This window comes from Temnothorax curvispinosus, unplaced genomic scaffold (genome assembly GCF_003070985.1).
Source record: "Temnothorax curvispinosus isolate PA1 unplaced genomic scaffold, ASM307098v1 QBEX01001365.1, whole genome shotgun sequence".
Classification (NCBI taxonomy): Eukaryota; Metazoa; Arthropoda; class Insecta; order Hymenoptera; family Formicidae; genus Temnothorax; species Temnothorax curvispinosus.
Window position 1 is genome coordinate 1 of NW_020211145.1, and position 13,479 is coordinate 13,479.

Below are 13,479 nucleotides of genomic sequence, written 5' to 3' on the forward strand. Positions count from 1 at the left end.
TCTCTCTCTCTCTCTCTCTCTCTCTCTCTCTCTCTCTCTCTCTCTCTTTGCTCTTTCTCTTCGCTCTCTCTCTTCGCTCTCTTCGCTCTCTTCGCTTTCTTCGCTCTCCGGTCTCTTGGCCCTCCCGCCCATCCATCTTCCGACGTATCATTGCACCGCTGTCTGCTCGAGCGCCCGAGATCGACGGTGATCACGAGGTAGATCGAAAATCGTGTAATTTCTTCTGTATATTGCGCGTGTAAACTTATTTTACCGCGTAAATTGAATGCTCGTCCACGAGTATTTTTTAATCCTGTCCGTGCGACTTCTCCCTGTCAAAGTCAATCTGGAATTCAGCAGTCACCGTGCGGCGGCATGTGAAAAACACTCGTGAAATCTCCACCTGTTCAAGAGCGCGAGTTTTTATTTTCGATCATTAAATTATGCATTGACGGCGAATGAGTGCGTTATTCTAGAATGTATGGACTTTGGTAACAGAGGTAATGATCATTTTAATCGTAGAAATTAATTATGTGTGCGTCGCCATGGATTCTCGCCGGAATATCGTTAAATAATTATGAATTTCCTGTTTGACAATGATACCGCTAATCGTATCACAACCGTATACACAACCTTCAAAATGCATTATTAATTGACATTGTAAACTACTCCAAGTTGTATCATAATTTCAGTGTCTAATATTCATTGCAGAGAAGTATCAGAACAAGGTATTCTCACCAAATGAACATTCGGATGTCAAAAAATATCATTAATATAATATGACGCGTTTCAATTTATACCCTTCTGTTTATTAAAGGCTAATAAACAATTTCGTTGAATATACATGAAGAAAAATTATTATATAATACCGAGTATAATATTGAAGTTGAAAAATATCTTTAATATAATATAACGCGTTTCAATTTATACTGTTCTGTTTATTTAAGGCTGATAAATAATCAATTTCGTTGAATATACATAAACAAAAATTATTATATAGCACTAAAGTTGAAAAATATCTTTATATAATATTTCGTTAATATAATATAACGCGTTTCAATTTATACTGTTCTGTTTGTTAAAGGCTAATAAACAATCAATTTCGTTGACTATACATAAACAAAAATTATTACATAGCACTACGTCCCGTAATGAGATAATTAATCATGTCAAACACAAATAATAGATGTCATATTATCACGACTGTTGGACCATATTCAATCGATTACCAACGAGCAATGTATGAATTAAACCTCGAATCTTTATCGTTCGTAATATTGTCAAAAATATATCTCGCAATATGATTTCTATGTATTAATTAATAAGTACGTAGTTGTCTGTAAAGAAAGATAAACATTTACAATATCGTATTAAGATCCAGCAAATACAATGTAAAGTAATTGCAGACGCAAATCTCAATATATAAATTGTATGTCTATATAAATGCGGGCTTTGGATTCGTCATTAGGGGACGTATTCAAACAATTTGATTGTGCCTCCTCCCCTTTCCGGTTGATCGATTACCGCGCGCGTTCTTCCTTTTTTCCTCTCCTTCTCCCTCGGATTCTCGGGCATGCACGCAGATAAATTTATTCACGTTTCGTGCGCGCTGAATGCGCGCTGTACCAACGCTGAAATCAGTCGGCAGAAGCGGCGATAATCAGGTCGTACACGGATTAAACGCATTGTGCGTGAATGAACTCTGATATATATCCAGGCTCGTTCGTTATTGATCGGATTACACTAATTGCTCGGCCGATTTGCCGAGCTTCGCCGCCGCCGTCGCCGTGGCCGCCATCACCATCACCATCACCATCACCATCATCATCACCGCCGCCGCGTGCACACTGTCGATGTATACGAGAATTTGTTTCTTGCTCGTTATGTCGGACTTATAATATAATACGGGAATGCTTCGCGAGACACTGGAATATCCCGCGGTCGACAAAATCCACGATCGGCGCGGCCGATATGTTAGCAGGGAGCGCGGAGGGATTCTTCCCCTTTAAAGTGCTTCTAAGCATACGGCGGAGTGCTTAATGAAGAAGAGTTAACGATCGACTGCCGAAACTTCACAAACGCCGCTTTCCTAGCTAAACCCGCGTTAACTAGACAGTCTTGCTCCGTTGATGTCTACTTTAGGCATCTAACTTTGCAACTTAGAAAACTTTTTTTTCCATCCAACGTACATCAGAGTCCTCCCGCTTCCTTGATACTCGTTGCAACAATGCAAAAGATACCAGTAACAGTCAGACCATGTCAGTTTAGAGTTTAACGAAGATTTTTGAGAGAACATTCTTTTTACAAGAATTTGTTCAGTAGAGATTGTATTACGTTCTGGGTATAATAAAAGATATGAAGAATTGTACGTGAGGTTGAACAGACCCAGGTATTTAAAAAAGGAAAGTTTAAAGAAGTTAAATATGGGAGATAATGTAAGAGCGTTGATAAGAATGAGGTGTGGTAATATGATAATATGGAGGAAATAAGTATTGGTCAGAAGAGAAGGAAACGTTATGCGTGTTCTGCGGACAAGAGAGGGACAACATTAGCCGTTATAGACGACTGTGAGTAGATATACCAAAGATTGGTTTATATCTATATAATTCTAATTAAGGAGAAACAAGGAAGAAATATATAATAGATGAAATATATAACGATGAATTAGATAGGATTAAAGGGTAGATGTTGAAACAATTGTGGAAAGAGAAAGAGGTTAGAATAAGGTAGAGTAGATAGAAATAAGTATTAGCGTTGCATGTTAAGGTTGCATGAAAAGAATGAATGTGTTAAGTTATTTGTATACCAAGTCCACTTCTTGGTTTGAGCTAAAGTTAATAAAGATTGATTGATTGATTGTATTATGAATTGATTGTAACAGTCCCCTATCTTGCACACCAAAGAATCTTCATTTTCAAATGGGGCACCGTACAATTTCGTTTCAGAAATCTCGTGCATAATCTCAGTCTGACCGACCTGACGGAGCAACAGAGACTGACCTGGTACTCGACGGAGAACGACGTGAAGATGTGCGTCGTCAAGGGCACGCCCGAGGAGAACTGCCAGAACTACATTCGCATCCTGGTGAAAACCGCGGCGAACAACCTCTTAGTGTGCGCCACCAACGCCTTCAAGCCCATGTGCCGTGATTATACGGTGCACGCGGGCAACTACACGATCGTGAAGGAGAAGGGCGGGCAGGCGAGGTGCCCGTACGATCCTCAGCATAACAGCACCTTTGTCTTCGTCGATGGTGAACTCTACACCGGCACGGTCGCCGATTTCGCGGGCATGGATCCGATAATCTATAGGGAGCCTCTGCAGACCGAGCAGTACGACTCGATGAGTCTGAACGGTGAGTCATATCAGAAGGCTAATCCAATCGTCAATTCTCCGGGTCCGGGGTGATTGATGACGCTTAATGATCGCGTTCTGCTGATTTACATTGAAAGTCGGCGGTTAACTCCGATCGCAACTCGGGATATCAATTTTCATTTTCGCCGCGCGCGCTTTTGCCATTAATTCGACACGGCGACAAGTGCGGTTTGAAGTCGGTAGTTAATGATTGAAATTCCGAATATTAATTTTCATCACGGCGAGCTATAGATTATCATTATCGCGGCGAGTTGTGGATTATCAAACGCGGAGTACCTATAAAATGTACAGATGTTACTTTAAAAGGCATTTAATAATTTCTGACGTTATTTTGCAAAATGGGTTTACTTGCAATTACAAGATGAGATGTTTATTCTAGAAACGCTCGAATTAGTTTATTTTAGCTGTTTATTATTCCTAGTTCCTCCAAGAGTAGTATCGAGAACGGGTTTCTCTGCAAATAGTGATTCTGCGAGTCACGAGATCGGATCGCAATTAGACCGAGCTAATTGGATGCGATAGATAGCTTATAACCCGAGATCCGATTAATTCAATCATTACTTTCTAATTGCGAGGAGTTGCAGCGAAAGACCCGTTATTTGTATCTCTTGAAAGTTTGCGTTTCTATATCGGCTCTCTCTCGGTCCCAGCGCTTTGCGAACTCCTCCGTTTCTTAACAATAAGACAATAGTCGCATTTATCGAAAGTATCTGCGGAAGTTTACGGAAGAAAGTTACCGGGGATTCGCATTATCCAAAGAAATCGAATAAGAAAAGTTCAGAACGGAGGTGGACTGTGGTGATCCGATATTAAATAAAAATGATCAATAAGCCGGGATAGAATTCCATACGGAGGGAAAGGGGGAGGGGGGAAGGGGAGTTTCCGAATGAACCGAAATTGCATGAAACTTTTCGCGGGCGTCGATTATATTTCACGTGGTTCGCCAGGTTGCTCGCACCGAAGCTATTATCGTTCTCATGCGCAACTTTAATCACGTCGTTTTACCGCGTTTACCAACTTCTGAAATTATCCTATTAATATTCCGGCGCGACATAATTATTGTCCATTATCGACCTCGTTACGCCGCCGTCAAGCGTGATTCCTCTCGGGCCAGAAGGGCAATCGCCGGGGATAAACGCGTGTCTGAATGTTTGAAAATCGCGCGGCGGCCGGGACCCCCCTCATAATACACATCCCGTGTCCATTAAAGTTCAACTGTGAGTTTGATTCAATATTTGCGCACCAAGTTTCGGTCGGTGCGCGCGCGTCCGGGTCGACTTTGAAAATCCGGGGAAAATTATTCGCGGAAATATCGCGCGCGATCGGAGCTGGGCCCCCTTCCCCTGGGTGTCTCCCTAATCCACACGGTGTAATTCCGGCATTAACCGTGCGTGTACGTGGTTCTCTAAGCTCTCCTCCGTCGTACTTGCTCCAAGATTATTCCGCGGATCTTCCGGGCTCGTGTAACGACGGAGCAAACGCCGTGCCGCGACGTGCCCATCGGCTCCGAAATTTGCCCTGGAGATTGTAAGGCGACCCCGTTGCATCGTAATGCAAGCACCGTCTGTGGCGGGAACGCGATATCGCCCTACGACTCGACTATCCGCTGTGATTTTTAACTGACAAAATGTCGCTATTGTTTAAAAGTTTAAATCAATGCCCGACCAAATTGGATTCTATTTCGTTCGACGTCCAGAATTTTTACATGATTTCATATTTTTTATTTGGCTACATTCGAAAATATGGGAAAATACACCGCACATTTTTTTCTCCTCTTCCATTTAAATTTAAACACGATTTTAATTAACGCTATAGACATAACAGATTTTATCGCGCTTTTTGAAACATGTTGGTACACGCTATGATTTCCACGGTTATCGATGGGCTCTTTGTTCGCCCAACATTGCCCGCTCATACGTCGCGTATGGGAGCTCTTTGTGGATTTAATAAATTAAAAACTGGTTTTCTCGGCGTTATATCACGGTGTATTATACGAAACTTCAAAGTGCCGTCTTCGTCGTCACGGCGTTAAAATTGATACGTCACTTTGCTCGAGACGGAGACGGCGGGAGCTATACCAATCCACCCGGGGTATTTTAATTGAACGGTGTACGAGAGCGCTAATCAAGTTTCTCTACCCGTTGGACAATATTGATTTTCTCTCCGTCCGTCGAAAATTCAATTCCATCCCGGTCGCCGTTCTCTGCGCCGCTCTCCTCCGCGTCGTCCCCTTCGGCAAATCGCGAATCGAAAATCTTCGTACAAACGATTCCCGACTCGAGGCGCGGAAGACACGGGGACGGGGACCGTGTCGTCTGGGAGAGGCATTTTTCTCTAATCGGTCGCGGAGGGAGGCTCGGGAGAACAACGGAAGTGTTTCTCTTTCGGGGAAAGGACCTCGGTGTTCGTCGCGAATTTTCTGCGGCACTTTGTCTCGGCGGTGGCGCAGTTAAACGCGACGTGGGACGCGAGGTGGAAAGGACGGGAGGGAAGAAGGAAGGAAGGAAGGAAGCGAGTCGGCGACGACAGATAGAAAGAGAGAGATAGGAGAGCCGGAGGAGAGCTCTCTCGCTAAGGGGTTGGGTAAAACGAGAAGAATTTATGGGGCGGAGAGCGGACGGGTCGTTCGGATATACCTACGTGGCATGGCGAGATTAATATTACTTTATGAATCCTAAGAAGCTTATGAAAACCCTGTCAAGTTAATAAATCGATAAAGTTTTCCCACTTTATCGAGCGGTCGACCGGAACGGCAGCGGAACCGCGACGCGACGGCAACATTTTACCAGGGGACGGCGTTGAAATAACCGACAGAAATTAGAGGGGCCCCTTACGCGTAGCCGGCTTATTGGCAACGGGAGTCGCCCGGAACACGCGTATACCTGGATACCGCCAACGTGTCGTGAAAATTTCGTGAATCTTTGCGGGTTTAATTCACTTTCGCGTCCTGGCATTCGTTGTTTTGCCATTGTGATGAGACGATCGTCAACAGCGGAGTCGTACGTAATTTTCGAGCGTTAATAATCGAGGCCTAATGCGTCGTTTGTCAACGTGAGTGTCTTAATCGCCGGTAATTACGCTCAATTAATTACCGCGTTTGTCGAAATTAATGGCACAATTAAGGGGCACGTTTGTTAACGTAAATAACCCGCGCTCTCGGTTGGCCTTAACTTTTTGAGCCGCCTCGCACGCCCGAGAATTAATGTTCGTCGCGCAAAGTCGAGTAGAAATGGAAGTTTTTAAATAAATCGCGGCGAGATTTTCCACCCCCTTCTCCTGCACCCTTATTTTCCCAGGATACTGTATGAGGCGTTGTCTGCTTTATTACACGCCATCGATTGCGTTCCAGTAGGTGGTTATTACGTTCATTTATTTATAAGGGGAATTTATGGCGCCATTTACCATCGCCGCGCGCGCGCGCGGTGGCAATAGCAGTTAGTAATAATGGCTACATATTCTAATTGCAGCACCGAACTTCGTGAGCTCCATGTCCCAGGGAGACTTTGTCTACTTCTTCTTCAGAGAGACTGCTGTAGAATATATCAATTGCGGCAAGGTAAGGAATCGCTGGCGATTAATCGTCGCCATATATCACCCACCGCGTAGATTTCGAGAGGGAGGAATCGCGCGGCGGGCCTCTTTTCGCTCGCGTAATTATTATCCGTCGTGCCTCTGTCAAGTTAATACCTCCATTATAAAAAATCAGAATAAAATATAGGTTCCAAAATTGAGTGCTATTTAGGTGCTAATTTAGTGCTTTATTCCTGATCAAACTATTTAGTAGAAATTCGCATTTGAAAGTGGGAGTGCTAGATTCGTGTCAAGCTAGTACGCGAATGTCCGTATTTAGAAGTCTAGACCCTGCGGAGGGATGCGGTGTTACGCACCCGTGTCGGCCCGACGATAAAAATCGATCGATGCAATTAAGGGTAGCGACACTCGCTTAAACGGCATTAGTTCCGCCATTAACTTCCGCCACGTCATTTTCACGCGTAAGATTTAATACTTCGCCGCGCGCTTTTCACGGCGGATCGAAATTTGCACGATAAAAGCTCGGCCTCGCGACTATAAAAGTCCCGTCGCAATATTTTGCCCGGTGAATTAGCGCACGGTCAACGGATAACAATGGAGTGGAGGAATCGCGTCGAATGAGATTAAATCGCGCGTCGGGCCCGGATAATACGCGCGAAAGTTTCGAAAGTCTGAACGGTTTTTTTTTTAACCGGCGAGTAAAGGCGATTACGATTTCTTTCACCCGTCGTTTCGCATTGAAGATGAAGCTTTTAGAGGCTCGTCACTTCCTCTCCTCTTCGTTACACGCATAGACAAATGGTCCCCCCGCGGCAACGAGCGCTGTGAGTGTCAGTCGGACTCATTGTGAACGAAGCTTGAGTCGAAGCTCGACTTATTGTCGAAAAGCGCGCAGAGCCTCGAGCTTTCCGTGCTTTCTGATAATGACGCATAATTTTACGGGGCGAACGAAGGATAAATCTGGACGGGGGAAAAACTTGGGACGCGATATTATGGATAAAGATTTGCGGGCTCCTCCCGCGGGCGAATGTCGCGGAGAAATTTTATGCGACCCGGCATAAATTTATAATCTCGGCGGGGCACAATAAATCATTCCGCGATCTTCGGAATCGCGCGAGCGCGAGCCCCGTTCCGTTTCCTCCTCCCATTTTAAGTTCGTTTACGTGCTCGAGTATGCGCTCGCGAATTCTATTTTAATTACAGGTCACGAATAAATTCTCCTTTAAATCACCCGCGTCTGTTTTATCCTCTTTATATAGCGGTATTCCGCAGTATTTTGCAAATCGCACTTATTTCTGGAAGTCACGGTACGATATATTTCGTACAGGCTGCTCCGCGCGAGGAAGTTTCGCGCAATCTTTATGCGACGCTTATTCGCGCCGTCCGCGGAAACATGCGTGTCACTTTAATAGCGCGCGTAAAAGCTGAAACTAGATTTTCTCATTCGCTCGTCCTTTTTTCCTCGTGACACATTTTTTTGGGAGAGGAGGGGGCGGGAGGGGGGAAGGGAAATAAAAATTTTCTCGTCTTACGCTTTCCATGGTAAAATTTACGAGACGCAATTTTCACGTTTGCAGGCCGTCTACTCTCGCGTGGCGCGAGTCTGTAAATACGATCGGGGCGGACCGCATCGTTTCCGTAACAGGTGGACGTCATTCTTGAAGTCGCGTCTCAATTGCTCTGTCACCGGAGACTTCCCGTTCTACTTTAACGAGATACGTAAGTATAGACGGACATCATATGCTCGCGCGATGGACCGCGAGCTTCGATGCACCGTCCGCCGTCTGAGAGTATATTAATTTCGCATCTGTTGTTCGAAATTCGCTTTATGATAGAAAAAAAAGAGAATTTTTTTTGTGATATTTTATGTATTGTATCGACGAGGATATCGCATCCCTAGAAGAATACTGTCACAACTCAGAAATTCACGGCTTTCAGAAGAGAGGAAAAATAATTTGAATTTTTTGAATTGTGAGATAACAAACGCAATTACAATTGCGATATTTATTTATAATGAATACTGTTTCTTGAAGAGGTCTAAGGCGGGATTCTATAACTCCTTAACGACAGTTTCGGTATCGTTGCGCAGCTTTCTTACTATATATAATACCTGCGCAACAGTACCGAAACTGTCATTAAGGAGTTACAAGAATCCCGCTACTGGTGTGATTCACTTGTCAAGTCATTTATGACACTATCCATCCAGGAAACCGTGACATAACCGGTTTAAAAGAATTATTTCACAATTAAAAAAATTGAATTAAATTTGTTTTTCCTCTCTTCTGAAAATGATGAATTTTTGAATTGTGACGGTTGTTATTTTTCTCCGGGTGCGATGTCTATGACTTAGAACCGGGTATCTTTTCGTTTATACAGATTATCGACTCGGTCTTTTGTTGGTCAAGTTATCCACTTGATCCATAGAAACTGATTTCGCGGGAAGACTCATATTTTTAATAATTTTATACCTTAAAATATTTAATTTATAATTTAAAGTGTCCATATTTCGACATTTCTATCTTCAAGTTATCTAAGAAGTCTAAACATTGGTGTTTGATTCGAGCTTTGTACAAGTATCCTTAGAAGCAGATGCGTATTTATGATAGATGCTGGATTAATCGTATCGCTCCAGTCACTCGTGCGTATCCTTGAGGATATATTTGTTGAGTAATTTAAGAAATATTTTGATCGCAGAGTCAACGACCGAGCTGATATCGGGTCAATACGGCGGCACCTCGGCCCAGCTCATTTACGGCACCTTCACGACGCCGGTGAACAGCATAAGCGGCTCGGCGGTGTGCGCATTCTCGCTCCAGGACATCGCCGATACTTTTTCCGGCAATTTCAAGGAGCAGAGCGCCCTGAACTCCAACTGGCTGCCGGTGCAGGACACGAAGGTGCCGGATCCACGGCCCGGCCAATGCACCAACGACTCGCGCACACTGCCGGATCTGACGCTCAACTTTATCAACACGCACTCGCTGATGGACGAGTCGGTGCCGAGTTTTTTCGGCCAGCCGATCGTTATACGTACCAGTTTCCAGTAAGTGAAAATCGCTCGAGAGCCGGGAGATTTCGGCCGCGAGCTAAAATCCAAATTGAACGCAAACTACGTGCGCGCACGCAGAGCCACGCTTTCGAGCGTTCATCGCGCATCACCGCGTCGCGTGTTTTGCATCGATGCGGGCGCGGTTTACGTTACTGTAATGCTAGGTCTACAATGCGAGTCGTAAAGTCGTGAGTCATAAGAATTGACCAATCACAATCGAATTTGAGGAGAATAATCGACTGTGATTGGTCAATTCTTACGACTCACGATTTTACAACTCGCATTGTAGACCTAGCATAACGCCCGACGTTGATAGACGCTTTTTTATTTTTCCTGTGGATCCTTTTTTTTTATACAGCGAAACGCGAGTGAATCACAACATGTAAATTGGTCACCTCGCGTGTTCGCTCGTCGACGATACAAAATCGGGAAGCATTGATAACCCTGGTCCTACCGAAATCTAGTTACAGATTCACTCAGATCGCTGTGGATCCTCAAGTGAAGACTCCGGGCGGCAAGACCTACGACGTCCTCTTCATCGGCACGGACAACGGCAAAGTGATCAAGGCAGTGAACGCCGAGTCCGCCGATTCTCATCAAAAAGTCAGTCCGGTTGTGATCGAGGAGATACAGGCGTTCCCGCCGACAGTACCGGTTCGCGGCATCAAGGTCGTCCGCGCCTCGCAGGCGGGCGATGGCCTCGAAGACGGTCGATTGGTCGTCATCGCTGACAGTCAGGTGCAGGCACTGAGACTTCATCGCTGTTACAGCGACAGGATACTGTCGTGTAGCGAATGCGTGGCTCTGCAAGATCCGTACTGTGCTTGGGATAAGGTGGAGAACAAGTGCCGAGCGTTGGTCGGCCCGGCGGCGACGGACGCTAGCAGGTTCCTGCAGAGCGTTGCGACCGGCATGCACGCGTCCTGCCCGGCGAGCAAGAGCCTCAACAAGGACGCCGGTAGCGTCGGCGCTATTTCCGCCAATCAGAACAAGTTCCCGCAGGACTCCATACCGAATAAGGACAGCCCTGGCGGCGAAATCATAAATATCATGCAGGACGAGGAACAGGACAGCTCAGGTATATGGCTTGTCAATTGAATCGAACGAATTTATTTCTTTGTTTTGCGTTATCACAAATGTAATTGATACTCTGTTGCCTGCAGGTCCGGAAGTATCCGCGGCCGACACGCCTCCTCCACAATACTCGGTGGAGACCCTGGTAATGGCTGTAGTAGCGGGTGCGCTGGCCGCATTGTTCGTCGGCTTTGTAGCCGGTTATTTGTGCGGCAGAAAGTGCAGGAAAGACGAGGACGACAATCTACCATATCCGGACACGGAATACGAATACTTCGAGCAACGCCAAAACGTGAACAGGTAATATATTTGTTTTCAACAGACGAACTAATTCGACGGAGGGATAATTTTTTGCCATTTGCCGCTCTTAGTAATGTCTGTTTATCCACATTCAGCAGGCTGGCGCCCGAGCCGAAGCTGCTGCCGCAGGAGGAAGTGACCTACGCGGAGCCGGTGTTGGTTCCGCAACCGCCGAAACCGCTCCAGTCCCCGAAAGGTACCATGAGGAAACCACCGCCAACGCCCACGGAGACTCTCTTCCAGTTCCCGGACGGCTATGGTTTCCGCGGGGGCCCCCGCGGCGATAACTTCGGCACCCTTCGCTCCCATCAGGGCGACGCGTATCGCCGCAACGACGGCTTTGCGACCACGCGCAGCGTCAAGAAGGTTTATCTCTGAGAAACGAGCGAGGAGGGGGGTGGCCGTCACCGGAGCCTAGGACGGCCAGCGCGCAATCGCCACAACGCGACGACGGCCAGCAGGAGTAGTCGCGCTGTGACGTCCGGGGGACAGTCAAATCGTGAACTCGCCGGCCCGAGGGCACTGGAATCGCCCTCGCCATCGTCGAGTGTGTCATCGAGTTCCCCGACCCCTCCCTCCTCGTCACCCTCGCCCACCCTCGTACCGATCGCCATGAGCGGCCAGCAGCCACCGCCGCCGGCAACGCCACCCTGCAGCTTCATCTATCGATCATAGTCGTCACCGTCGTCATCGTCGTCGCCATTATCGTCATCATCATCATCATCATCGTCATCGCCGTCGCCATCACGATCACTGTCGTACTTTACTTTCGGCTCGGCGATGCGAGGGGATAGAGAGAGAGAAAGAGCGCGTACCGTAGTCCTAGCGCGTTATTATTTCAAGATATGTAGAGCGACTAATCGAGAGGAGAGTCCAGGCCAGAGATCTCGTAGTACTTCGATGGATGCCGCGATACTTTTCTTTTTCCCTTCAATCCTGAATCCTCTTATTTCGCGCGTGACTTTTGTTTCGACGCTGATGTTGCTTTAGTCGTAATGAAAAATTAGGATATCAGAGTTTTACGTCGATCGAGTCTATAGATGTTATCGTTTGTTTGTGGAATCGATAAGGATTTTTTCAAATTGCGAAATCGATCGTTCATCACGAGCATTGGGAAACGTCGAGTCAAGTAGCTGTGCGTAGAGCAGTTTGTTCGCAGGTTGCCTATTCGTGAATCATCGCAGTGTCATAATGTAGTATTTCGTAATCCTCGTAGGAACGACATTCCAGCCAGAAGTGTTTTGGTAGACGTTACGATGATCATTAGCTCGTTTATCCGTGCATATTGAAGAATGAATAAGGCGAGCGCGAACATTTTAGCAAGTAGCGATTGTCGGTTATCGTATATCTTTAGCACTAATCCGCAAAAGAATGAGCATGTAGAATATAGAAGGAGAAGAGATTCTACGATTATCGATTATCGAACTGTAAAAACTCGAGTAAACTTTGGTGATTAGGCTCGATTGACAAAATAGTGCGAACGTTACGCGATGGTTCGCAACAAAATGTCGTAATCTCCACTATTTTATTAATTGACAATTAGTATCGAGGTCGGTATATTGTAAAGCTACACAGCGTAGTATTACGACAAGGCTTTTTTCATAAAGTCAATTAAAGGAGACTATCCGCAAACTCGAAACACGCAATTTTTCTAACGTTGTAATATTTAATACGAGTGATTGATAGTGCCATTATAGATCACGTAACACTGCTGCGTGCCTCGAAATTGAAGACGATCATGATGATCGACATTGTTGGCCGAATGTTTTTCGCGATTGACCAAATGGATCATGTGGAATACATTTAATTAATTGTACATAATAACGTCTCTATGTCTTTATATTTATATTTTTCTTTATTTTATCATTTCTTTTATAATTATATTTGATTTGTATTTATACTTTTAACATATTATTACAAATTGTATAGAGTTTTTATTTACGCCACGTGAAGATTGTTGGATTCGGAGAGTTACTTGGACATAAAATAACAAAAAAAATTTACTTTATAAAATAAAATTGTCCGTAATTTAATGTAATATATATATTTTAATATTTTGATGAAATATGAATTTTGTCCAGTGTACTTTGTTATAACGTCATACAAATATTTAAATTATGCATAAAATCGTGGAGATTGCTATATTGCATGATTTAAGAATGCGTTAATCG

General features: G+C 45.0%; 1 protein-coding gene across 3 annotated transcripts; it reads left to right on the top strand.

The window, feature by feature from the left end:
- Positions 1-2,928: 2,928 nt before the first annotated feature.
- Positions 2,929-13,173, top strand: LOC112462921 (semaphorin-1A-like). Of its 3 annotated transcripts, none has more exons than XM_025029010.1 (7): positions 2,929-3,334; positions 6,822-6,910; positions 8,463-8,604; positions 9,580-9,928; positions 10,399-11,012; positions 11,098-11,308; positions 11,380-13,173. In XM_025029010.1, exons 1-7 carry the CDS (start codon positions 3,007-3,009, stop codon positions 11,684-11,686), a joined length of 2,040 nt encoding a protein of 679 aa, XP_024884778.1. In that variant the 5' UTR covers positions 2,929-3,006; the 3' UTR covers positions 11,687-13,173. The 3 variants fall into 3 exon arrangements, with proteins under 3 accessions (XP_024884778.1, XP_024884788.1, XP_024884794.1); XM_025029020.1 differs by having other exon boundaries at positions 11,404-13,173; XM_025029026.1 differs by having other exon boundaries at positions 11,407-13,173.
- Positions 13,174-13,479: the final 306 nt, after the last annotated feature.